This window comes from Drosophila novamexicana, unplaced genomic scaffold, assembly GCF_003285875.2.
Source record: "Drosophila novamexicana strain 15010-1031.04,08,12 unplaced genomic scaffold, DnovRS2.1 tig00001270-arrow-arrow-pilon, whole genome shotgun sequence".
NCBI lineage: Eukaryota > Metazoa > Arthropoda > Insecta > Diptera > Drosophilidae > Drosophila > Drosophila novamexicana.
Genome location: NW_020824847.1, coordinates 1,067,100 through 1,090,624, shown reverse-complemented (window position 1 = coordinate 1,090,624; position 23,525 = coordinate 1,067,100). Strand labels below are relative to the sequence as shown.

General features: G+C 44.5%; 3 protein-coding genes across 4 annotated transcripts in view; 2 read left to right on the top strand and 1 right to left on the bottom strand.

Moving 5' to 3' along the window:
- The first annotated feature begins 774 nt into the window (after positions 1–774).
- LOC115766844 (transmembrane emp24 domain-containing protein 5) lies at positions 775–1,958 on the top strand. 2 transcript variants are annotated; one of them, XM_030710893.1, is made up of 2 exons: positions 775–842; positions 912–1,958. In XM_030710893.1, the coding sequence occupies exons 1-2, from the start codon at positions 840–842 to the stop codon at positions 1,629–1,631; spliced, it is 723 nt and encodes a 240-aa protein (XP_030566753.1). In that variant the 5' UTR covers positions 775–839; the 3' UTR covers positions 1,632–1,958. The 2 variants fall into 2 exon arrangements, with proteins under 2 accessions (XP_030566753.1, XP_030566752.1); XM_030710892.1 differs by having other exon boundaries at positions 780–842; positions 895–1,958.
- Positions 1,959–2,774: 816 nt separating this feature from the next.
- LOC115766845 (NADH dehydrogenase [ubiquinone] 1 beta subcomplex subunit 7) lies at positions 2,775–3,386 on the bottom strand. Its single transcript, XM_030710894.1, has 2 exons — positions 3,357–3,386; positions 2,775–3,281 (listed from the first exon to the last, which is right to left on the bottom strand). Exon 2 carries the CDS (start codon positions 3,278–3,280, stop codon positions 2,927–2,929), a length of 354 nt encoding a protein of 117 aa, XP_030566754.1. The 5' UTR covers position 3,281; positions 3,357–3,386; the 3' UTR covers positions 2,775–2,926.
- Positions 3,387–4,089: 703 nt separating this feature from the next.
- Positions 4,090–23,525, top strand: part of LOC115766822 (E3 ubiquitin-protein ligase highwire) — a 66,965-nt gene continuing 47,529 nt past the window's right edge. Inside the window, exons 1-9 of the mRNA XM_030710858.1 lie at positions 4,090–4,160; positions 4,554–5,640; positions 5,709–6,092; positions 7,111–8,215; positions 8,276–8,972; positions 9,035–9,174; positions 9,601–10,118; positions 10,370–11,705; positions 22,359–23,469. Coding sequence (XP_030566718.1) covers positions 4,090–4,160; positions 4,554–5,640; positions 5,709–6,092; positions 7,111–8,215; positions 8,276–8,972; positions 9,035–9,174; positions 9,601–10,118; positions 10,370–11,705; positions 22,359–23,469 — 6,449 coding nt within the window. The remainder of the gene's footprint in view (positions 4,161–4,553; positions 5,641–5,708; positions 6,093–7,110; positions 8,216–8,275; positions 8,973–9,034; positions 9,175–9,600; positions 10,119–10,369; positions 11,706–22,358; positions 23,470–23,525) is intronic.

The following is a 23,525-nucleotide window of genomic DNA, read 5'->3' as shown; positions in this document are numbered from 1 at the left end:
TGAATGAGCTATGTTTGATATCCGTAGCACGCAACAGTTAAGTAAGCAATAGGCTAATAATAGCTTAAGGTCTACAGTCCATATTTATAATATAAGCTATATTTCGATTGAGTTTCATTCACGATCATATAAATCAATTGTCCGTAATACTATTATCGTAATAATTAATTTAAAATTTGATTATATACAATCAATAAACTAAACAATCTCAAAGTTCGTTGAAAATGAGTTTGATTGTAGAGAAAATTTTAGCCTTCTAGCTTAGTCAAACAATAAGCTAGTTAGTCAGTCAGGACAAAAAGTTTTTGATATAGAGATATATAATGTTAGGTTTAAACTTAGCGTAATTTTTTGAATTTCCCACCATCTACTGGCGCCATCTGTTGCCACCGGCAATTAGCGTAAGCCAGCATTTTTAATGTTAAGGGCATACATATTCCGAGCTCTTTTCCACAATCAAATAAGCAGGATAAACATTTTTTTTGGTGCTCAGTGAAGCCTTATTATATGAATATGTTTCAAAATATGAATGCGAATAAATAAATATAAATCTAATATTTTACTGCTGAAAATATTCATAGTTTCAATAACACTTGCCAATTAGCTGCTGGCGCCATCTATTGAAAAGCGTCAATACACTTCTGCCAGCCGATATATTGTATCACTCACATAGAAATATCGAAAGCTTGTCGGATTGCAGCTGTACATCGATATGTTGTGAATGCAATCGATGAGCGATATTTTTAAAAATAGTATCAACAATCATAGGGAGTAGGTATATCGCCATTTTTAGGCACACCGACGCGATTCGCATTTAACTTCTATTTAGCCAAATTGAAATGGTAAGCGAAATGGTAATTAAAGCAAATGCAATTATGCACGCTATTCACTAAGCATTTGTCATGGCACAGCTGAAAAAAAATTGCCTAACCTGGCTGGGCCTTGTGGCGGCGGCATCAATATTTTGCCCAATGCTGCTCGTCAACGGCTTTGACAAAGAGATGACAGTTTATGTGGAGGCCGGCAAAAAGGAGTGCCTATACCATGCCGTCAAGGCTGGCGAACTGATTGACTTTGAGTATCAGGTTATTGATGGCGGCCACGGTGATCTGGACATTAGCTTTGCGCTGCTCGATCCCATTGGCCTGGTGATTGTCAGCGACTACAAGAAGCCGGAGAACATGCATCGGCACGAGGTGCAAAAGGAGGGCGACTATCGTTTCTGTTTCGACAACAGCTTCAGCATGTTCAACCGCAAGACGGTGTTCTTCAATTTGATAGTCGAACGCGAAGGCGACCAGCATCATGGCGATGAACAGTGGAAGGAGGTCGATGAGCTGACTGGCCTAACACCGGACGAGTATTACGACATGAAGGTGCAGGATATTATGGACTTCATTGGACGTATACGCATGCAGCTGACCAAGGCGCGCCAGTTACAGGATCTGTTGCGCTCCCACGAGGCGCGCGATCGCAACCTGGCCGAGGCCAATTTCCAAAAGGTCAACAACTGGTCACTGCTACAGATCAGCGCCATGATCGGCGTTGGCCTCATCCAGGTGTTCATGCTGCGCAGCATATTCGAGACACACGGACGCATGCATCATTTCTGGCGCAAACTGGGCATTTGATGAGGCACTCGGCGTTGGGCGTGGCCGTGGGCGCTGGCCCAATGTTTGTCCTCGTAGCGTTTACCAAAGATGTTTGTTTGCATTTAATCAGAGCAACTTGTTAAATATTAGTCACAAACTCCTTATCAGTGTCAACCACATAGTTACTAGCTTTAATTAGGTACGTGTGCGTGTGTACGTGTGTGTGTGTGTGTGTGTGTGTCTGCATTTATTATACAAAAGCAATTGTAATTTAAGGTTAACATTCGGGATTACTCCTGCATGATCTTTATATGGAATAAAGCGTTGACCAAGAGTTTCACAAAAAGAAACCCAAACATATATAAATCTGCGCCATATACAAGTATTTCGCTTGACCCTTGCGATTCTCAATAAGTTAACGTTTCGCAAGACAATTTGACTCTCTGTATTAAATAAATTAAAACAAAACTTAGCTAGTCTCTGTATACCAAACATTTCATATTTTTAACGCAGTCAGTAAAGAAATCGACCGCAAATTGAGAAAATTTTCATATATCGAATTGGTTCCTTGAACTTACTTTAAATATGAAATCAATAGAACTTCCTTAAATTTAGATTTTTACCCTATAAGAATCGCCGCTGACTCAGAACATATATATATATATATAAATATACATATATCAATCAGTTAATTTAATTGAATAAATTTGATGTTAATGTTCGAAGGTCTCAAAAAATTCATTGAAGGCTGGCTTGCCCGGGTCTTAGCCAAAGAGCCGATTGTCCCGGCCTCGTTTTACCGGAGGTTAGACGAGCAGCCGAGTGTCCCGGCCTTGTACCACCAGGGCATAGGCAAGAGGCCAATTGATCCGGCCTTGTATGATCAGGGCATAGGCGAGGGGCCAATCGGCCCGGCCTTGAGCAGGGCAGCCGAGGAGTCTATGGTTCCGGCCGAATCCAGCAGCCAATTCGATGTGAGACTAATAAGGAATATAGGAAATCCTTGAAAAGTGCTTGAGCGGGCAGGTTGTCCGCCCTAGGCAGGTTGTCCCCTGTCAAGACCTGAGCTTTCCGTTAGCGCTTCCAATGTGACAGATTTGATGGTTTATAGTTAAGTTTAGTTTTGGTTAAGAAGCTTGCACTTAAAATGTCCATTTTTGGTTTTAAGTTTTCGTGCTCATTTAATTGACTAAAAAAAAAAAAAAACAGATCCATATTATTACTAGGCATAGTATTTATTGAAATTTCCGCTTGCGACGGGCAGTGTGTGCTGGCTTGCAAAGTTGCCCACAGTAGACGCAGCTGCTCCGCTTGCCGGCCGAACTGAACTGAGCTTAGCCCTGCTTGTTGAGACGCTTCTGGCGCTCCAGCAGCCGGCGTTCCCGCTCGAACTCCTTCATGCGCAGCACATAGTCCTCGTATTCGCAGGTAAGATAGTCATGCTTCTCGTGCGCGCACTGGTAGACAAAGGGGAACTTGTCGGCGCGACAGGACTGATAGGCGAGCAGCTTGTGGGCACAATAGTCGCGGGCATCCAGTGGCAGCTTGGCCGATTCCATCTCCTCTTTGGTGGCAATCATGACGCGCTCCTTGCGCGACTCAAAGCCCAACATGGGATCGAAGCTGGGCACCACATCCGGCCCGGGCGTTACATCTGGTTTCAAATAATGGTTCAGAGCGTTGCCCATGCTGTGCTAGCATTAAAAACACACACACACATTAAATCCATGCAAATTGCAATTGAATATAACAAATAGAAATTACGTAAAATGTTTTTCCTCGATTGTTGCTGCTGCTGCTGCGGCGCTGCTGTCAGTTCAGCTGTTGTTGTTGTAGGCCGTTTGACAGCTGTTGTAATGCAGGGCTGCAAGCACGAAACATCGTGCAAGAATTATCGATTAATATCGTTGAAAGGCATTTTTAGAGCGCCCACAAAGTGTATATTATTGAAAGGCACGCAAGAAAAATATAAATTAAGATTTAGATAATAATATATATATAAAACAGAAGCGCACATATAGTTTTGTTAAATTACCAAATGCAAACAGCAAAATATGTATAATCGATAGTATCGACATTACTAGGCATTATTATCGCCAAGCACGCGAATGTCCTGTTGCAATTAATCGATAGATTTATGGCTCGTATAGCCAGAGGTGCAAGCATACAACAAGAAATATGCATTAAGTTTCGCAAATAGTATAGTTAATTACTTAGTTATTTTGTAAATTTTTGTGCAATAAATTTTAGCCAAAAATCAAGCTGACAAACGTTCAGCTATCTAGTTATTGTTGCTCCGGTGGCAAGCGCGCGCTTCTCCCACAAAAAACAAATAAAAAAACGCAGAAAAGTGTCGTGTCGGTGTGTTAACGGTACAACTATAACGGCATACAGATGTACATACATATATAGATAGATATATACATATGCATGTATATATGTAAAACGCATACATAAAATCGATTTTGCAAATTGTTGAACGTCTTGCGCAAAAGCCATGGTTGGATTATTGAATCCAATGAAATATGGCGATCATTTCTACGAATTATATACGAGCAATACACGCAGGTAATTGTAAATAATGTACGGCGGGGTGCTGACGGCAGCGGCAGCGGCAACGGCGGCACCGACATTGCATTGGGGGTTGGAAAAATCGATCGATTTGCCGTTCGGTGTAGTGTATATTGTGTATGTAGGTCTTCAACCCCTAGCCAAGGCGGTCGATTTGTCGGGGTTGAAAAATTGGCGCCTGCTACTTTTGCACGACAAGTGGGCAGCACTGGCCGCAACAGCTGATCGATAACAGCTGAGCGTTGCCAATTGGCTGCGGCAACCCGACCTGCATTAATTCGTTTGTTGTTAAATCAATAAAGCTGCTGAATATGAGCAACAACAACCTAATCGATTCAAATTTGTGACCCGCTCTCTTTCCCCGTTGCGTCTCTCTCTTTGTAATTGCAGAAAACTGCAAAATGAGCGCAAGGCTCTCACGAAGCGCAAGAGCCGCAAGGAGAAGTCGGCAGCGGCCCTGGCAGCAGCTGCCGCCGCCGCCGTGCTGGACGGCAATGGCGGGGGCGTTGGTGGCGGCGCCGGTGCTGCTGGTGGTATTGTAAACCCATTGGATCCACCGTTGGTTAAGGATCAGCTGCTGTTTATGCCGGCATTTCCGGTAGCGCAAATAGAGCTCGATCCGAATGCATCGAAATTTGCGGTATTTTCGGCCATACGCTCCACGGTGCTGGAGGCAGAGACACGCTTTGCGCTCTTTCACGACGGCAACGGACATGGTGGCAATGGCTCCGGTTCGGCGCTTCGCAAATGGAGCGGCAATATGGGCTCCTCGTGCTGTCTGGTCTGCGCCAGCAGCTGCATGGTCAGCAATCTGGTCGAATGCTCCTGCCATGCGCAGCATGCTGTGGGCGGCGGCGGTGCAGCTGGTGGCGCTGGCGGTGCAGCAGCTGGCGCTGGTGCTGCCGGGCAAGCAGACAAACGGACAGCGAACGGCGCCAATAGCGATGCCGACTCGGATGCAGAGGAGCCTGAGGAGCGCGAACCGGTCTATGCCACAGTTCCGCTTATTGTCGGCGCCGGACTACGCAGTCTCTTCGAACTGATTGCGGACGCACGTCATATCCAACCGCTGCTGTGCACCAAGGCGCTCAAGGCGTTGCTCGATGTCATCCAGGGCCAGCAGCCGGAATCGTTCAAACTCGAACCGGAGGATCTTATCAATCCGCTCTACGATCTGCTGCTAGATCTGGCCACCATGCCGGCGGCGCTCACATCCAGCACCGGCGCCGAGGCCAACTGGTCGGCAATGGCATGTGCCGCCCTGCTCGGCCTGTGCATTGCACGCGGCGATACGGGCAAAATGCTTAAGGCAATTGCCGCCATGCTGATGTCGCCCAGGCAGCTCTCAGCGCAGATTATCCAGCTGCCCGCCGTGCTGGCTGCACTGCAGCATACGGTTGTCAGCGCAGCGCTCAATAAGCCAACGCGTCCCGATTTCCATAGTCATGGAGTGCCGCACAATTCTCTGGTTGATGAGGTGAGTACGAAAAGTAATACACTCGTGGAAAATGCGTGGAAATACAAAGTTAATTTCACATTTTGCAGTTCGCGTTGAAGTTGCCCTCGCTGACGGTTCTACAGCAGCACATGGCACCAGCCATGGCCTGCGATGGCGTCTTTGTTTATGTCCTTTATGGCGGTGCATTGTTAAAGATTGGCACCGGCTTCGGTGGCTCTTACAAGGGACACATCTATGCCCAGAACGAGGAGTTCTGTCGCGAACGCAACGCCTGGCTCGGCTACAGCGGCGGGCAATTATATTTTCGTCGCAATTGCAAACGCAGCGCCGATCAGCTGCAGCTGGTGGGCATGGACACGCTGGCGGTCAAGTCAATGAATCCACTCAATATGCTCTCGATGCGCGAGGGCCTCAACTATGTGCTCTTCACCGACGACGATTCATTGCATGCCATTTGCAGCAATCGCGATGTGAGTAAAAGTCAATATCCATTCAGGGTTTTTCTTAATATTAGTGCGTACATCTGTCAGGATTATCATAATAGAAATCTCTTAGTTGACTACACTTAACATATATACACTAAGTAACAAACTTTTGTTGATCGACCATTTGAGGAGCTTTTCCTTAATGTGGTCGTATCTGTGCCAGATGTAGTTCTTTCTTGATCAATATCTATCAAGTACAGTTCATTTCCAGTTTCACGTCTCCAATTCCGAAAATCAACATGCTCTATTTATAAAAACTGCACTCTTCAATTTTAGTGACTTCATAGGAAGATAAATAGCTTAAAGCCTTTTAGATATAGACCACTTAATGCATAAACAAAGTATATATCTTTGAATAACTGCCAACACAGTTAGTTTTCACCCATTCAGGTGAAATTAAAACATTTCCGTTCTGTGCCAAGCAGCTTTTACAATATTTGGCTAAATATGAAATCCTATCTTATGCCTTATTAAATTATTGTTATTTAAAGAATACATATACTATTTATGACTGTTCTTGTGTGTACTAAAGTAATTTCCAACAGAGTTAGTTTTCACCCATTCAGGTGGATTTAAAACGTTTCTGTTTCATTCGAAGCAGTTTTCACAATATGTAGGAAAATATGAGATGCAACATTTTTGCTATTTAATGAAAACATATACTATTTATAACTACAACTATATATGAACAGAAAGAGGTTACCCGGCGTCGCCCGGCTCAAATGTATTTTGTTTAAGCGCAAAATAGTTGTTGCCAATTTTAGATATAAGCAAAGCAGCTTGAAAACTAACACACATCTAGGCGTACGCTCTGAAATTGATAAAAAATTTATAATTTGAACCAGCGACCTCTTGCTTGTCGTTCCGACGCTCAGACATTTAGAATATGCAGGCTCCGTTCACGCTGTGCTTTGTTTAAACAGCAATCAATTAAGAAAAACTCTCTTATATGTAACTTGTAATGTTAATGATCATTTTTGCTGTTACTCTTATTGCCTTGCAGGACACACTGGTGGTTAAGAAGCTTAACCTTTATCACAATAGCTACAGCAGCGAGCCGCCGCCGTTTGAGCTGCCGCTGCAGTTGGCGCGCAAAAAGTTCCGTACGCTGGGCTATGCGGCATTCGAGGATGAGCTGCTCAATCAGCAGCAGATCCAGCGCATACAGTCGGCGCACAATAGCTTTGAGCCAAAGTTGCCGGCGCCGTGTCGCGATGCCGATGTGCTGGGCATGGCCTGCGGCAAGGAGTTCGGTTTAGTACGTGCCAGCAATGGGCGTGTCTACTACTATGGCAAGTCGGCGGCATTGGGCTTGAAATGTGTGGGCCGCACGCCCACACTGAAGCTGACCGAACTGATTGTCTCGAAGGCGGCGCACATTGTGCACGTGGCCGTTGGACACGATGGTATACATGCGCTGCTCGTGAACGATGACGGCACCGTCTATTTTGCGGGCACGGCGCGTCGCGGCGAGGATGGCGACAGCTCCAAGAATCGACGCCAGCCAAAGGCGGTGAAGCCCAAGAAGATGACCAAAATCGATGGCCATGTTGTGGTGCATGCTGCTTGCAACAATGGCACCTCCGCCTTTGTGACCAAAACGGGCAAACTGATCATGTATGGCAAGGATACGGCACACTGCGATTCCATGGGCTTTGTCAGCGAGCTGCTCGATCAGCATGTGACCAAAGTGGCGCTGGGCAAGGCGCACTGTGTCGCTTTAAGCGCCAAGGGGCAGGTCTTCACCTTTGGCCTGAACAACAAGGGTCAGTGTGGGCGTGTCTTCAACAAAATGATGCCCGTCCGTGATGTGCCCAGCTCTTCAGCGGCGTACGCACTGCTGGGCTTGCACTCCGACAAGCTGCGCCACAAACTGGACTTCTCAACGCTCTGCGATTACGATGATCATAATTTGGTTCAGGGCCAGTGCCGCGTCTGTGTCATGTGCCGCGAATGCACCGGCTACAATGTCAGCTGCGTGTCCGCGCTGAATGTGCCGCTGGAGCAGCGTCTGGCGGGCAGCATTTGTCCCTGCGGCCATGGCGATGCTGGCTGCGCCAAGTGCGGGCTGTGCGCCGCCTGCGTTGCGCTGCAGGAGAGCGAGATTGGTAGGTTTCAACGTTTATTTCTATTTGCTCCTAATACTAATGTCTGGCCTTCAGTTGCAGCCGATGCGAAGGCGGAACTGAAGCCGCTGCCCGGTGAACTGCAGCGCCAGCAGCGCTCCAAGACGCTGATCATGCGGCGCAAGGAAAAGAAACCCTCGGAGCTGGAAACTGGCGCCGCTGGTTGCACCGGCGGCGGCGGCACACCCACCGATCTGGAGAAGGATCCGCCGCGTGTGGCACCGCTGGCACCGCAAGTGCTGCAGCTGCCAAGTGGCTCGCCGGTGGTGCAAGTGGCCTGCGGCCTGCATCACACCGTGGTGCTCACGCTGGCCGGCGAGGTCTTCACATTTGGCAGCAATCAATACGGCCAGCTGGGCAGCGGAGATCTGCAGGCAGTCACTGGTCCGATACGCGTACAAGTGCAGGGCGCCATTAGCCAGGTGGCCGCTGGCAGCAATCACACGGTGCTGCTCACGCACAAGGGCATTGTCTACACATTCGGCAACTATCAGAAGGGTCAGCTGGGTCGCTTGCCCAGCGACTATGGCCAGAAGACGGTGCCCAACAGCGCCATTGCCCAGCAGCAGCTGTTGCAGCAACAACAGCAACAGCAGCAGGAGGAGGAAGCTGCCACACAGGAGGCCGCCTGCGTGCTGCCCGGTGGCTCCAAGGAGACAATTCTTATACCGCCCAATACGGCTGCTCTCATAGCGCAGCGCCAGAAGTTTCTATGGAACTGTGCGCCCGGTGCCGTCTTGTAAATATGACCAAGAACCATTCATAAGTATATATAATTTATATATGTTCTTTACTTTGCAGCGGCCTGGGCCCCAGCTATGGCAAAAAGGTTACCTGGATCGGTGCCAATGGCGATCAGACCTTCATCAAGATTGACGAGTCGCTGATCACCGCTCAAATGCTGCCCAAGATGCATGTGGTGGCCAACAAAAAGACCATAAGTAAGTATGCAATCAATAAGATCATCTAGAAGCTGTCTTCGGCATGTGCTCAAGTTGAAATACCCTTGTAGAAATATGGCCTGAGCAGTATCGTAGAGAACGAAAGATTCCTCAAATATTATCTTTGCCAAACTTGGCACCTACGAGTTTCGACATGCTCCTTAAAAGTGTCCAAAGTCTCATTAACTTTGTGCTACGATATCATTAATTTTTAAAGGAACAAGAGGTCATTCAATTAGGCTTTGCATGCAAAACCTTTCTGTTTTTATATCCTGATATCTTTACCAATTACAAGCTTCACAATTTGTCTCTAATATCCATTTTAACCGTGAGCCTTACATCTACCAGGTTATTTTGTATTCTTCTTGCAAGCGATTTGTGTTTTATGGATCATCAGTAATTAATATGCTGTTGTGTCTCTTGCAGTACTCATACCCAGCATACCGCTGTCATTTCACACGCTCTCGATAAACCGTAGCGATGGCAGCTGCACGCCGCATTATCGCGGCCAAACGAACTTTGCGCAGCTGCTGCAGGCGCAACAGCCACTTGGACAGCCGGAGATCAATCGAAATGTGGACGTGGCGACGCCTTTGGTCGCCGAATTGCCGCTGGCCAGCAGCACCACGGCCGGTGTGCCCATCAATGAGCAAATGTCACGCAGCATGCACGAGGCGCGCAATCACATCTTTGAGGAGCAACAGCATATGGAGACGGCACAGGCCACATCGCTGGCGGCCTCGCCACGACTGCAGCGACGCGTTCGACCGCGACCAGAGGCAGCAGCTTGCCCGGCATCGCCCGAGCAGCAACAGCAGGCGCTACCGCCGCAAATCTCCTTCGCCATGGATCCCAGCTACAATGTTCTCTGGGTATTCGATGGCGGTGCCCGCAAGCTGCGCTGCCACAATGTGGTGGCCAGCGAAATAGCCGAATGCGATGTGGTATGTGGCATTCAATTTAATCCATAGGCATTAAGTAAATACATATATAGCTGATCAGGACGTCTGTCCGCATGTCTGTATGAGTAGAAGGAAGAGATTCGGGATGTCTCCTAGTCGGGACCAACCGACTAGAACCGACTCTTGTTTATTTTCCTCATTATTTTCTAAAATATGTTGTGCATGTAAAGGTATTAAATAGAAGTTATTTATGCCTTATCGAGCCTGCTTAACTGAACTCAATTGTATTGCAGAACGCGGGCAACTATCGGGCGCTGTTGTCGCCGGAATTGTCGCTGCCGTGCAAGGCGGAGGCGCGCGTGTCCCGCTCGCAGGCATCGCTCAATTTGCTGGCCTGCCTGGATATACTGACATCGGCACAGGACAATATACCCGGCTGCTTTGAGCAGGCGCTGCCACAGCAGCCGCACCAAACGGCCGAGGCGCAGAGCGGCGAATATCAGGTGGTGAATCGATTCGACAACTTTGGCGGCGGCTGGGGCTATTCGGGGCACAGTGTGGAGGCGGTGCGCTTCTCGGCGGACACGGACATTGTGATATGCGGCTTTGGCATGTTTGGCGGACGCGGCGAATACAGTTGCAAGCTGAAGCTCTACGATCTGGGCGCCGATGGCGGTGGCTACGAAAAGGAGGGCGTACTAATTAGCGAAACCAAGGAGGTGCCATACGAGTGCGCCGCACGCAGCAAACATCACATTGTGCTGCCGAAGCCCGTGAGCGCAGCGGCGGGTCGCTGGTATTTGGTTTGGGCACGCATCGCGGGCCCATCCTCCGATTGCGGTTCGTGCGGCCAGGCATCGGTGACCACCGAGGATCAGGTGGTCTTCTCGTTCAAGTCCAGCAAGAAGGCAAACAATGGCACCGATGTCAACTCCGGCCAAATACCCGCCATACTGTATCGCCTGGTTACCCAGGACTGCAAGCAGTCACCGCTGCCGCTCGATGCGGATCCCGTGCAACGCATATCGCGGGCCTTTGCCAACAGCGTGAGCCGCGAGTGCTTCGAGAGTTTGGTGGTGCTGCTCAGCTGGTCCTGGGACTGCTTCAAGACACAACTGCGTGAGCAACGCGAACGCACAAGGCCGCTGCAGCTGCAGCAAACGCTTCAGTATCTGGGCTATGTCAACAAGTCCTGTCTGCGCCTGCTGCGCAAATACACCAACGAGATCTATCCACAGCGTGCAACAACAACAACAGCAACAACAACAGCGACATCAACATCAGCGTCTGGCAGCAACACGGCTGCGAGCGGCTCTGCTGCTGCTGTCGCTGCCCTTTCCAAGCTCCAACAAGCCAAGACAGTTAACAAAGGTATTCTCCATCAGTTTGTCGGCTTTCCCAAATCGTTTCTTATACTTTCTTGCCTTGCAGACAAGCCGACAAGTCGTGCGCTCAGCAATGCATCCAGCACGCAGCCCAGCGCAATGTCCGCCTTGGGCACGGGCACCCCGGCCACGCGCAAAACCAATCTGGAGAACATTCAGCTGGCCGAGTGCATTGGCAATGTGCGCGCCCTCCTCATTAGCATCTTTTGCGACGACATCTTCAAGGACATTGCCACCGATGAGGGTGAGATATATATGTATATATTTATGTTAACCTCATGGCACTATTCATGATTCTTGATTCTGTCCGATTTAATGCAAGCTAATGCTTAATTTCACTGCAATTCCTATGTAAATGGGCATGCGATTCGTCATTCTCTTGGGGGGCTGTACTTATGCCAAAGCAACGATCGGTTGTTTATTGCGTTTCCAAATAAACAAATCTGTTGTTTTTATATGCTCACTAGGAAATCCGCTGTACTCCTCAGTCAATATATAAATTTTGTTTATAGCAGCACGCTTTGATTTCCTCAAAATCATAAAATAAAGCCCGCTATGTGTTCCAGAAATAGCTTCCATGTTTGTTGTCCGATCTTTAAAGGCCATAAATGTGGCATTCAAATGAGTGTTTATATCAGTGTTAAGACATCTATATGCCAAATTGATCCAGCGGGAGTGGGAAATTTCGACTCATGTCCATTTGACCGAGTTATGGGGGTGGTATTTTGACCCATGTCTAGATACGAATCTTGGGGTAAGATTTGGACATGAATTTCGACTAAAAAATCGGTGTCGAGATTTGAATGCCAGATTAATCTAGAGGGAAAACCGTGAAGAAAACGCCAAACGTCGTGAAAATCGGATGAGATTTGGCCGAGATATGGGGGTGGTACATTTTGACCCATGCCTATATACGAATCTTGGGGTAAGATTTGGACATGAATTTCGACTAAAAAATCGGTGTCGAGATTTGAATGCCAGATTAATCTAGAGGGAAAACCATGAAGAAAAAGCCAAACTTCGTGAAAATCTGATGAGATTTGGCCGAGATATGGGGGTGGTAAATTTTGATCCATGTCTATATACGAATCTTGGGGTAAGATTTGGACATGAATTTCGACTAAAATATCGGTGTTCAGATTTGAATGCCAGATTAATCTAGAGGGAGAACCATGAAGAAAAATCCAAACTTCGTGAAAATCGGATAAGATTTGGCCGAGATATGGAGGTGGTCATTTTTGACCCATGCCTATATACGAATCTTGGGGTAAGATTTGGACATGAATTTCGACTAAAAAATCGGTGTCGAGATTTGAATGCCAGATTAATCTAGAGGGAAAACCATGAAGAAAAAGCCAAACTTCGTGAAAATCGGATGAGATTTGGCCGAGTTATGGGGGTGGTAATTTTTGACCCATGTCTATATACGAATCTTGGGGTAAGATTTGGACATGAATTTCGACTATAAAATCGGTGTCGAGATTTGAATGACAAATTAATCTAGAGGGAAAACCATAAAGAAAAAGCCAAACTTCGTGAAAATCGGATGAGATTTGGCCGAGTTATGGGGGTGGTAATTTTTGACCCATGTCTATATACGAATCTTGGGGTAAGATTTGGACATGAATTTCGACTAAAAAATCGATGTTCAGATTTGAATGCCAGATTAATCTAGAGGGAAAACCATGAAGAAAAAGCCAAACTTCGTGAAAATCGGATGAGATTTGGCCGAGATATGGGGGTGGTACATTTTGACCCATGCCTATATACGAATCTTGGGGTAAGATTTGGACATGAATTTCGGCTAAAAAATCGATGTTCAGATTTGAATGCCAGATTAATCTAGAGGGAAAACCATGAAGAAAAAGCCAAACTTCGTGAAAATCGGATGAGATTTGGCCGAGTTATGGGGGTGGTAATTTTTGACCCATGTCTATATACGAATCTTGGGGTAAGATTTGGACATGAATTTCGACTAAAAAATCGGTGTCGAGATTTGAATGCCAAATTAATCTAGAGGGAAAACCATAAAGAAAAAGCCAAACTTCGTGAAAATCGGATGAGATTTGGCCGAGTTATGAGGGTGGTAATTTTTGACCCATGTCTATATACGAATCTTGGGGTAAGATTTGGACATGAATTTCGACTAAAAAATCGGTGTCGAGATTTGAATGCCAGATTAATCTAGAGGGAAAACCATGAAGAAAAAGCCAAACTTCGTGGAAATCGGATGAGATTTGACCGAGTTATGGGGATGGTAATTTTTGACCCATGTCTAGATACAAATCTTGGGGTAAGATTTGGACATGAATTTCGACTAAAAAATCGATGTTCAGATTTGAATGCCAGATTAATCTAGAGGGAAAGCCATGAAGAAAAAGCCAAACTTCGTGAAAATCGGATGAGATTTGGCCGAGATATGGGGGTGGTACATTTTGACCCATGTCTAGATACAAATCTTGGGGTTAGATTTGGACATGAATTTCGACTAAAAAATCGATGTTCAGATTTGAATGCCAGATTAATCTAGAGGGAAAACCGTGAAGAAAACGCCAAACTTCGTGGAAATCGGATGAGATTTGACCGAGTTATGGGGATGGTAATTTTTGACCCATGTCTAGATACAAATCTTGGGGTAAGACTTGGACATGAATTTCGACTAAAAAATCGGTGTCGAGATTTGAATGCCAGATTAATCTAGAGGGAAAACCATGCAGAAAAACCCAAACTTCGTGGAAATCGGATGAGATTTGACCGAGTTATGGGGGTTGTAATTTTTGACCCATGTCTATATACGAATCTTGGGGTAAGATTTGGACATGAATTTCGACTAAAAAATCGGTGTCGAGATTTGAATGCCAAATTAATCTAGAGGGAAAACCACAAAGAAAAAGCCAAACTTCGTGATAATCGGATGAGATTTGGCCGAGTTATGGGGGTGGTAATTTTTGACCCATGTCTATATACGAATCTTGGGGTAAGATTTGGACATGAATTTCGACTAAAAAATCGGTGTCGAGATTTGAATGCCAGATTAATCTAGAGGGAAAACCATGAAGAAAAAGCCAAACTTCGTGGAAATCGGATGAGATTTGACCGAGTTATGGGGGTGGTAATTTTTGACCCATGTCTAGATACAAATCTTGGGGTAAGATTTGGACATGAATTTCGACTAAAAAATCGATGTTCAGATTTGAATGCCAGATTAATCTAGAGGGAAAGCCATGAAGAAAAAGCCAAACTTCGTGAAAATCGGATGAGATTTGGCCGAGATATGGGGGTGGTACATTTTGACCCATGTCTAGATACAAATCTTGGGGTTAGATTTGGACATGAATTTCGACTAAAAAATCGATGTTCAGATTTGAATGCCAGATTAATCTAGAGGGAAAACCGTGAAGAAAACGCCAAACTTCGTGAAAATCGGATGAGATTTGGCCGAGTTATGGGGGTGGTAATTTTTGACCCATGTCTATATACGAATCTTGGGGTAAGATTTGGACATGAATTTCGACTAAAAAATCGGTGTCGAGATTTGAATGCCAAATTAATCTAGAGGGAAACCCATAAAGAAAAAGCCAAACTTCGTGAAAATCGGATGAGATTTGGCCGAGTTATGGGGGTGGTAATTTTTGACCCATGTCTATATACGAATCTTGGGGTAAGATTTGGACATGAATTTCGACTAAAAAATCGGTGTCGAGATTTGAATGCCAGATTAATCTAGAGGGAAAGCCATGAAGAAAAAGCCAAACTTCGTGAAAATCGGATGAGATTTGGCCGAGATATGGGGGTGGTACATTTTGACCCATGTCTAGATACAAATCTTGGGGTTAGATTTGGACATGAATTTCGACTAAAAAATCGGTGTCGAGATTTGAATGCCAGATTAATCTAGAGGGAAAACCGTGAAGAAAACGCCAAACTTCGTGAAAATCGGATGAGATTTGGCCGAGACATGGGGGTGGTACATTTTGACCCATGCCTATATACAAATCTTGGGGTAAGATTTGGACATGAATTTCGACTAAAAAATCGATGTTCAGATTTGAATGCCAGATTAATCTAGAGGGAAAACCATGAAGAAAAAGCCAAACTTCGTGAAAATCGGATGAGATTTGGCCGAGTTATGGGGGTGGTAATTTTTGACCCATGTCTATATACGAATCTTGGGGTTAGATTTGGACATGAATTTCGACTAAAAAATCGGTGTCGAGATTTGAATGCCAGATTAATCTAGAGGGAAAACCGTGAAGAAAACGCCAAACTTCGTGAAAATCGGATGAGATTTGGCCGAGATATGGGGGTGGTACATTTTGACCCATGCCTATATACAAATCTTGGGGTAAGATTTGGACATGAATTTCGACTAAAAAATCGATGTTCAGATTTGAATGCCAGATTAATCTAGAGGGAAAACCATGAAGAAAAAGCCAAACTTCGTGAAAATCGGATGAGATTTGGCCGAGTTATGGGGGTGGTAATTTTTGACCCATGTCTAGATACAAATCTTGGGGTAAGATTTGGACATGAATTTCGACTAAAAAATCGATGTTCAGATTTGATTGCCAGATTAATCTAGAGGGAAAACCATGAAGAAAAAGCCAAACTTCGTGAAAATCGGATGAGATTTGGCCGAGTTATGGGGGTGGTAATTTTTGACCCATGTCTATATACGAATCTTGGGGTAAGATTTGGACATGAATTTCGACTAAAAAATCGGTGTCGAGATTTGAATGCCAAATTAATCTAGAGGGAAACCCATAAAGAAAAAGCCAAACTTCGTGAAAATCGGATGAGATTTGGCCGAGTTATGGGGGTGGTAATTTTTGACCCATGTCTATATACGACGAATCTTGGGGTAAGATTTGGACATGAATTTCGACTAAAAAATCGGTGTCGAGATTTGAATGCCAGATTAATCTAGAGGGAAAACCGTGAAGAAAACGCCAAACTTCGTGAAAATCGGATGAGATTTGGCCGAGTTATGGGGGTGGTAATTTTTGACCCATGTCTATATACGAATCTTGGGGTAAGATTTGGACATGAATTTCGACTAAAAAATCGGTGTCGAGATTTGAATGCCAAATTAATCTAGAGGGAAACCCATAAAGAAAAAGCCAAACTTCGTGAAAATTGGATGAGATTTGGCCGAGTTATGGGGGTGGTAATTTTTGACCCATGTCTATATACGAATCTTGGGGTAAGATTTGGACATGAATTTCGACTAAAAAATCGGTGTCGAGATTTGAATGCCAGATTAATCTAGAGGGAAAACCATGAAGAAAAAGCCAAACTTCGTGGAAATCGGATGAGATTTGACCGAGTTATGGGGGTGGTAATTTTTGACCCATGTCTATATACGAATCTTGGGGTAAGATTTGGACATGAATTTCGACTAAAAAATCGGTGTCGAGATTTGAATGCCAAATTAATCTAGAGGGAAAACCATAAAGAAAAAGCCAAACTTCGTGATAATCGGATGAGATTTGGCCGAGTTATGGGGGTGGTAATTTTTGACCCATGTCTATATACGAATCTTGGGGTAAGATTTGGACATGAATTTCGACTAAAAAATCGGTGTCGAGATTTGAATGCCAGATTAATCTAGAGCGAAAACCATGAAGAAAAAACCAAACTTCGTGGAAATCGGATGAGATTTGACCGAGTTATGGGGGTGGTAATTTTTGACCCATGTCTAGATACAAATCTTGGGGTAAGATTTGGACATGAATTTCGACTAAAAAATCGATGTTCAGATTTGAATGCCAGATTAATCTAGAGGGAAAACCATGAAGAAAAAGCCAAACTTCGTGAAAATCGGATGAGATTTGGCCGAGTTATGGGGGTGGTAATTTTTGACCCATGTCTATATACGAATCTTGGGGTAAGATTTGGACATGAATTTCGACTAAAAAATCGGTGTCGAGATTTGAATGCCAGATTAATCTAGAGGGAAAACCATAAAGAAAAAGCCAAACTTCGTGAAAATCGGATGAGATTTGGCCGAGTTATGGGGGTGGTAATTTTTGACCCATGTCTATATACGAATCTTGGGGTAAGATTTGGACATGAATTTCGACTAAAAAATCGGTGTCGAGATTTGAATGCCAGATTAATCTAGAGGGAAAGCCATTAAGAAAAAGCCAAACTTCGTGAAAATCGGATGAGATTTGGCCGAGATATGGGGGTGGTACATTTTGACCCATGCTTATATACGAATCTTGGGGTAAGATTTGGACATGAATTTCGACTAAAAAATCGGTGTCGAGATTTGAATGCCAGATTAATCTAGAGGGAAAACCGTGAAGAAAACGCCAAACTTCGTGAAAATCGGATGAGATTTGGCCGAGACATGGGGGTGGTACATTTTGACCCATGCCTATATACAAATCTTGGGGTAAGATTTGGACATGAATTTCGACTAAAAAATCGATGTTCAGATTTGAATGCCAGATTAATCTAGAGGGAAAACCATGAAGAAAAAGCCAAACTTCGTGGAAATCGGATGAGATTTGACCGAGTTATGGGGGTGGTAATTTTTGACCCATGTCTATATACGAATCTTGGGGTAAGATTTGGACATGAATTTCGACTAAAAAATCGATGTTCAGATTTGAATGCCAGATTAATCTAGAGGGAAAACCATGAAGAAAAAGCCAAACTTCGTGAAAATCGGATGAGATTTGGCCGAGTTATGGGGGTGGTAATTTTTGACCCATGTCTATATACGAATCTTGGGGTTAGATTTGGACATGAATTTCGACTAAAAAATCGGTGTCGAGATTTGAAAGCCAGATTAATCTAGAGGGAAAACCGTGAAGAAAACGCCAAACTTCGTGAAAATCGGATGACATTTGGCCGAGATATGGGGGTGGTACATTTTGACCCATGCCTATATACAAATCTTGGGGTAAGATTTGGACATGAATTTCGACTAAAAAATCGATGTTCAGATTTGAATGCCAGATTAATCTAGAGGGAAAACCATGAAGAAAAAGCCAAACTTCGTGAAAATCGGATGAGATTTGGCCGAGTTATGGGGGTGGTAATTTTTGACCCATGTCTACATACGAATCTTGGGGTAAGATTTGGACATGAATTTCGACTAAAACATCGGTGTCGAGATTTGAATGCCAGATTAATCTAGAGGGAAAACCATGAAGAAAAAGCCAAACTTCGTGGAAATCGGATGAGATTTGACCGAGTTATGGGGGTGGTAATTTTTGACCCATGTCTAGATACAAATCTTGGGGTAAGATTTGGACATGAATTTCGACTAAAAAATCGATGTTCAGATTTGAATGCCAGATTAATCTAGAGGGAAAACCATGAAGAAAAAGCCAAACTTCGTGAAAATCGGATGAGATTTGGCCGAGTTATGGGGGTGGTAATTTTTGACCCATGTCTATATACGAATCTTGGGGTTAGATTTGGACATGAATTTCGACTAAAAAATCGGTGTCGAGATTTGAATGCCAGATTAATCAAGAGGGAAAACCATGAAGAAAAAGCCAAACTTCGTGGAAATCGGATGAGATTTGACCGAGTTATGGGGGTGGTAATTTTTGACCCATGTCTATACAAATCTTGGGGTAAGATTTGGACATGAATTTCGACAAAAAAATCGATGTTCAGATTTGAATGCCAGATTAATCTAGAGGGAAAACCATGAAGAAAAAGCCAAACTTCGTGAAAATCGGATGAGATTTGGCCGAGATATGGGGGTGGTACATTTTGACCCATGCCTATATACGAATCTTGGGGTAAGATTTGGACATGAATTTCGACTAAAAAATCGATGTTCAGATTTGAATGCCAGATTAATCTAGAGGGAAAACCATAAAGAAAAAGCCAAACTTCGTGAAAATCGGATGAGATTTGGCCGAGATATGGGGGTGGTACATTTTGACCCATGCCTATATACGAATCTTGGGGTAAGATTTGGACATGAATTTCGACTAAAAAATCGATGTTCAGATTTGAATGCCAGATTAATCTAGAGGGAAAACCATGAAGAAAAAGCCAAACTTCGTGGAAATCGGATGAGATTTGACCGAGTTATGGGGGTGGTAATTTTTGACCCATGTCTATATACGAATCTTGGGGTAAGATTTGGACATGAATTTCGACTAAAAAATCGATGTTCAGATTTGAATGCCAGATTAATCTAGAGGGAAACCCATGAAGAAAAAGCCAAACTTCGTGAAAATCGGATGAGATTTGGCCGAGTTATGGGGGTGGTAATTTTTGACCCATGTCTATATACGAATCTTGGGGTAAGATTTGGACATGAATTTCGACTAAAACATCGGTGTCGAGATTTGAATGCCAGATTAATCTAGAGGGAAAACCATGAAGAAAAAGCCAAACTTCGTGGAAATCGGATGAGATTTGACCGAGTTATGGGGGTTGTAATTTTTGACCCATGTCTATATACGAATCTTGGGGTAAGATTTGGACATGAATTTCGACTAAAACATCGGTGTCGAGATTTGAATGCCAGATTAATCTAGAGGGAAAACCATGAAGAAAAAGCCAAACTTCGTGGAAATCGGATGAGATTTGGCCGAGATATGGGGGTGGTACATTTTTACCCATGCCTATATACGAATCTTGGGGTAAGATTTGGACATGAATTTCGACTAAAAAATCGATGTTCAGATTTGAATGCCAGATTAATCTAGAGGGAAAACCATGAAGAAAAAGCCAAACTTCGTGAAAATCGGATGAGATTTGGCCGAGTTATGGGGGTGGTAATTTTTGACCCATGTCTATATACGAATCTTGGGGTAAGATTTGGACATGAATTTCGACTAAAAAATCGGTGTCGAGATTTGAATGCCAAATTAATCTAGAGGGAAAACCATAAAGAAAAAGCCAAACTTCGTGAAAATCGGATGAGATTTGGCCGAGATATGGGGGTAGTCATTTTTTACCCATGTCTAGATACGAATCTTGGGGTAAGATTTGGACATGAATTTCGACTAAAAAATCGATGTTCAGATTTGAATGCCAGATTAATCAAGAGGGAAAACCATGAAGAAAAAGCCAAACTTCGTGGAAATCGGATGAGATTTGACCGAGTTATGGGGGTGGTAATTTTTGACCCATGTCTATATACGAATCTTGGGGTAAGATTTGGACATGAATTTCGACTAAAACATTGGTGTCGAGATTTGAATGCCAGATTAATCTAGAGGGAAAACCATGAAGAAAAAGCCAAACTTCGTGAAAATCGGATGAGATTTGGCCGAGTTATGGGGTGGTAATTTTTGACCCATGTCTATATACGAATCTTGGGGTTAGATTTGGACATGAATTTCGACTAAAAAATCGGTCTCGAGATTTGAATGCTAGATTAATCTAGAGGGAAAACCATGAAGAAAAAGCCAAACTTCGTGGAAATCGGATGAGATTTGACCGAGTTATGGGGGTGGTACTTTTTGACCCATGTCTAGATACAAATCTTGGGGTAAGATTTGGACATGAATTTCGACTAAAAAATTGGTCTCGAGATTTGAATGCCAGATTAATCTAGAGGGAAAACCATAAAGAAAAAGCCAAACTTCGTGAAAATCGGATGAGATTTGGCCGAGATATGGGGGTGGTACATTTTGACCCATGCCTATATACGAATCTTGGGGTAAGATTTGGACATGAATTTCGACTAAAAAATCGATGTTCAGATTTGAATGCCAGATTAATCTAGAGGGAAAACCATGAAGAAAAAGCCAAACTTCGTGAAAATCGGATGAGATTTGGCCGAGTTATGGGGTGGTAATTTTTGACCCATGTCTATATACGAATCTTGGGGTTAGATTTGGACATGAATTTCGACTAAAAAATCGGTCTCGAGATTTGAATGCTAGATTAATCTAGAGGGAAAACCATGAAGAAAAAGCCAAACTTCGTGGAAATCGGATGAGATTTGACCGAGTTATGGGGGTGGTACTTTTTGACCCATGTCTAGATACAAATCTTGGGGTAAGATTTGGACATGAATTTCGACTAAAAAATTGGTCTCGAGATTTGAATGCCAGATTAATCTAGAGGGAAAACCATAAAGAAAAAGCCAAACTTCGTGAAAATCGGATGAGATTTGGCCGAGATATGGGGGTGGTACATTTTGACCCATGCCTATATACGAATCTTGGGGTAAGATTTGGACATGAATTTCGACTAAAAAATCGATGTTCAGATTTGAATGCCAGATTAATCTAGAGGGAAAACCATGAAGAAAAAGCCAAACTTCGTGAAAATCGGATGAGATTTGACCGAGTTATGGGGGTGGTAATTTTTGACCCATGTCTAGATACGAATCTTGGGGTAAGATTTGGACATGAATTTCGACTAAAAAATCGGTCTCGAGATTTGAATGCCAGATTAATCTAGAGGGAAAACCATGAAGAAAAAGCCAAACTTCGTGGAAATCGGATGAGATTTGACCGAGTTATGGGGGTGGTAATTTTTGACCCATGTCTAGATACAAATCTTGGGGTAAGATTTGGACATGAATTTCGACTAAAAAATTGGTCTCGAGATTTGAATGCCAGATTAATCTAGAGGGAAAACCATAAAGAAAAAGCCAAACTTCGTGAAAATCGGATGAGATTTGGCCGAGATATGGGGGTGGTACATTTTGACCCATGTCTATATACGAATCTTGGGGTAAGATTTGGACATGAATTTCGACTAAAAAATCGGTGTCGAGATTTGAAATTTGGGAAATTTTTACCTGTGTCCATTTAGGATTCTTGAATTTCATGAATTTTAAGGCCAGAGCTTTGCTGGCATATGCTGCTTCTCAACCATGTTTGGTAGTGCATGATAAAAGTCATCAATTATTTTGTTGCCGTTTGACATAAACTCCTAACCAATCTTTTTCTGCTTTTAGGCTATGCCCTGGTACTGGAAATCCTAGACGAATGTCATTTGAGCTTTGTGGCCTGCTTCGATGCATTCTATCCAACATCGTCGCTCAAATGGAACTGCCTGTGCGATTTGTTGGCCCAAATGGATCGCGGTGCACTGCATTCCCGCCTGCTGAGCGCCATTCTGGCCGGCCTCTGTTCGCCCACAGTGAAGCTGCGTGCCACGTTCTCGCTGCTGAACGCAGCTGGTGGCAATGAGCGTCAGTCGATAATCAGTCCCAGCGATAATTCGGGTCTGCCCATGCTATCGTCAACGGAGGCCCATCAGTATCCGATACTGGTCGAACAGATGATCTATCGCACGCAGCAGGAGAAGAGCGACTTTTTGAGCAACTCGTGGACATTTAAGGATGTGCTGGTGCGTCTGCTGGAAATCATAGCCAGTCCAATTAGGGCGCGCATTGAGTCCATCTATAGTCGTTGCCTGGGCGGCAGCTATGCGTTCAAGGAGTGCATCAATCAGGGCCTCATTGATAACTGTTGCCATCTGCTGGCCCGTGTCCTGGCCGAGATTGTCTATCAGACGGCCCTGGGCGAATATGATAAACTATTTTTGCCGCCACGGACACTGCACTCGACCAGTTCACGTTTCGCACGCTGCGACTTGAGTCGCACCTGGAATACGGGCAATTTCGGACCGGATGCAATTGCCTTCTCGGTGGATCGTCCGGGCATTGCCATCGCCGGCGCCATGATCTATTCGGGCTCGGGCAGCTATGACTATCAGCTGGAGCTGCTGTATGACAATACGGTGGATCTGCAGCCGCAGCACAAATGGGAGACATTGGAGTCGATATCGGGCAGCTATGATCAGGAGGCGGTGCACAATGATCTAGCCGAAATCAAATTTGAGCATCCGGTGCACATCAAGGAGCACGCACGCTATGCATTACGCCTGTGCTCACAGGGCGCGCGCACCTGTTCCGGCGATGCGGGCATGCCCACAGTGCGCGGCCCGTGCGGCGCCAATTTTCATTTCTATGCCTGCGATCTGAGCTTCAATGGCACCACGCCCGCGCGCGGCCAACTGCCCAGCATACTCTACTACAGCACGCCCATCAAGCAGCAGCAGCAACAACAGCAGCACCATCACCAGCAGTTCCACCAACAGCAGCAGCAGCTGCTGCAGC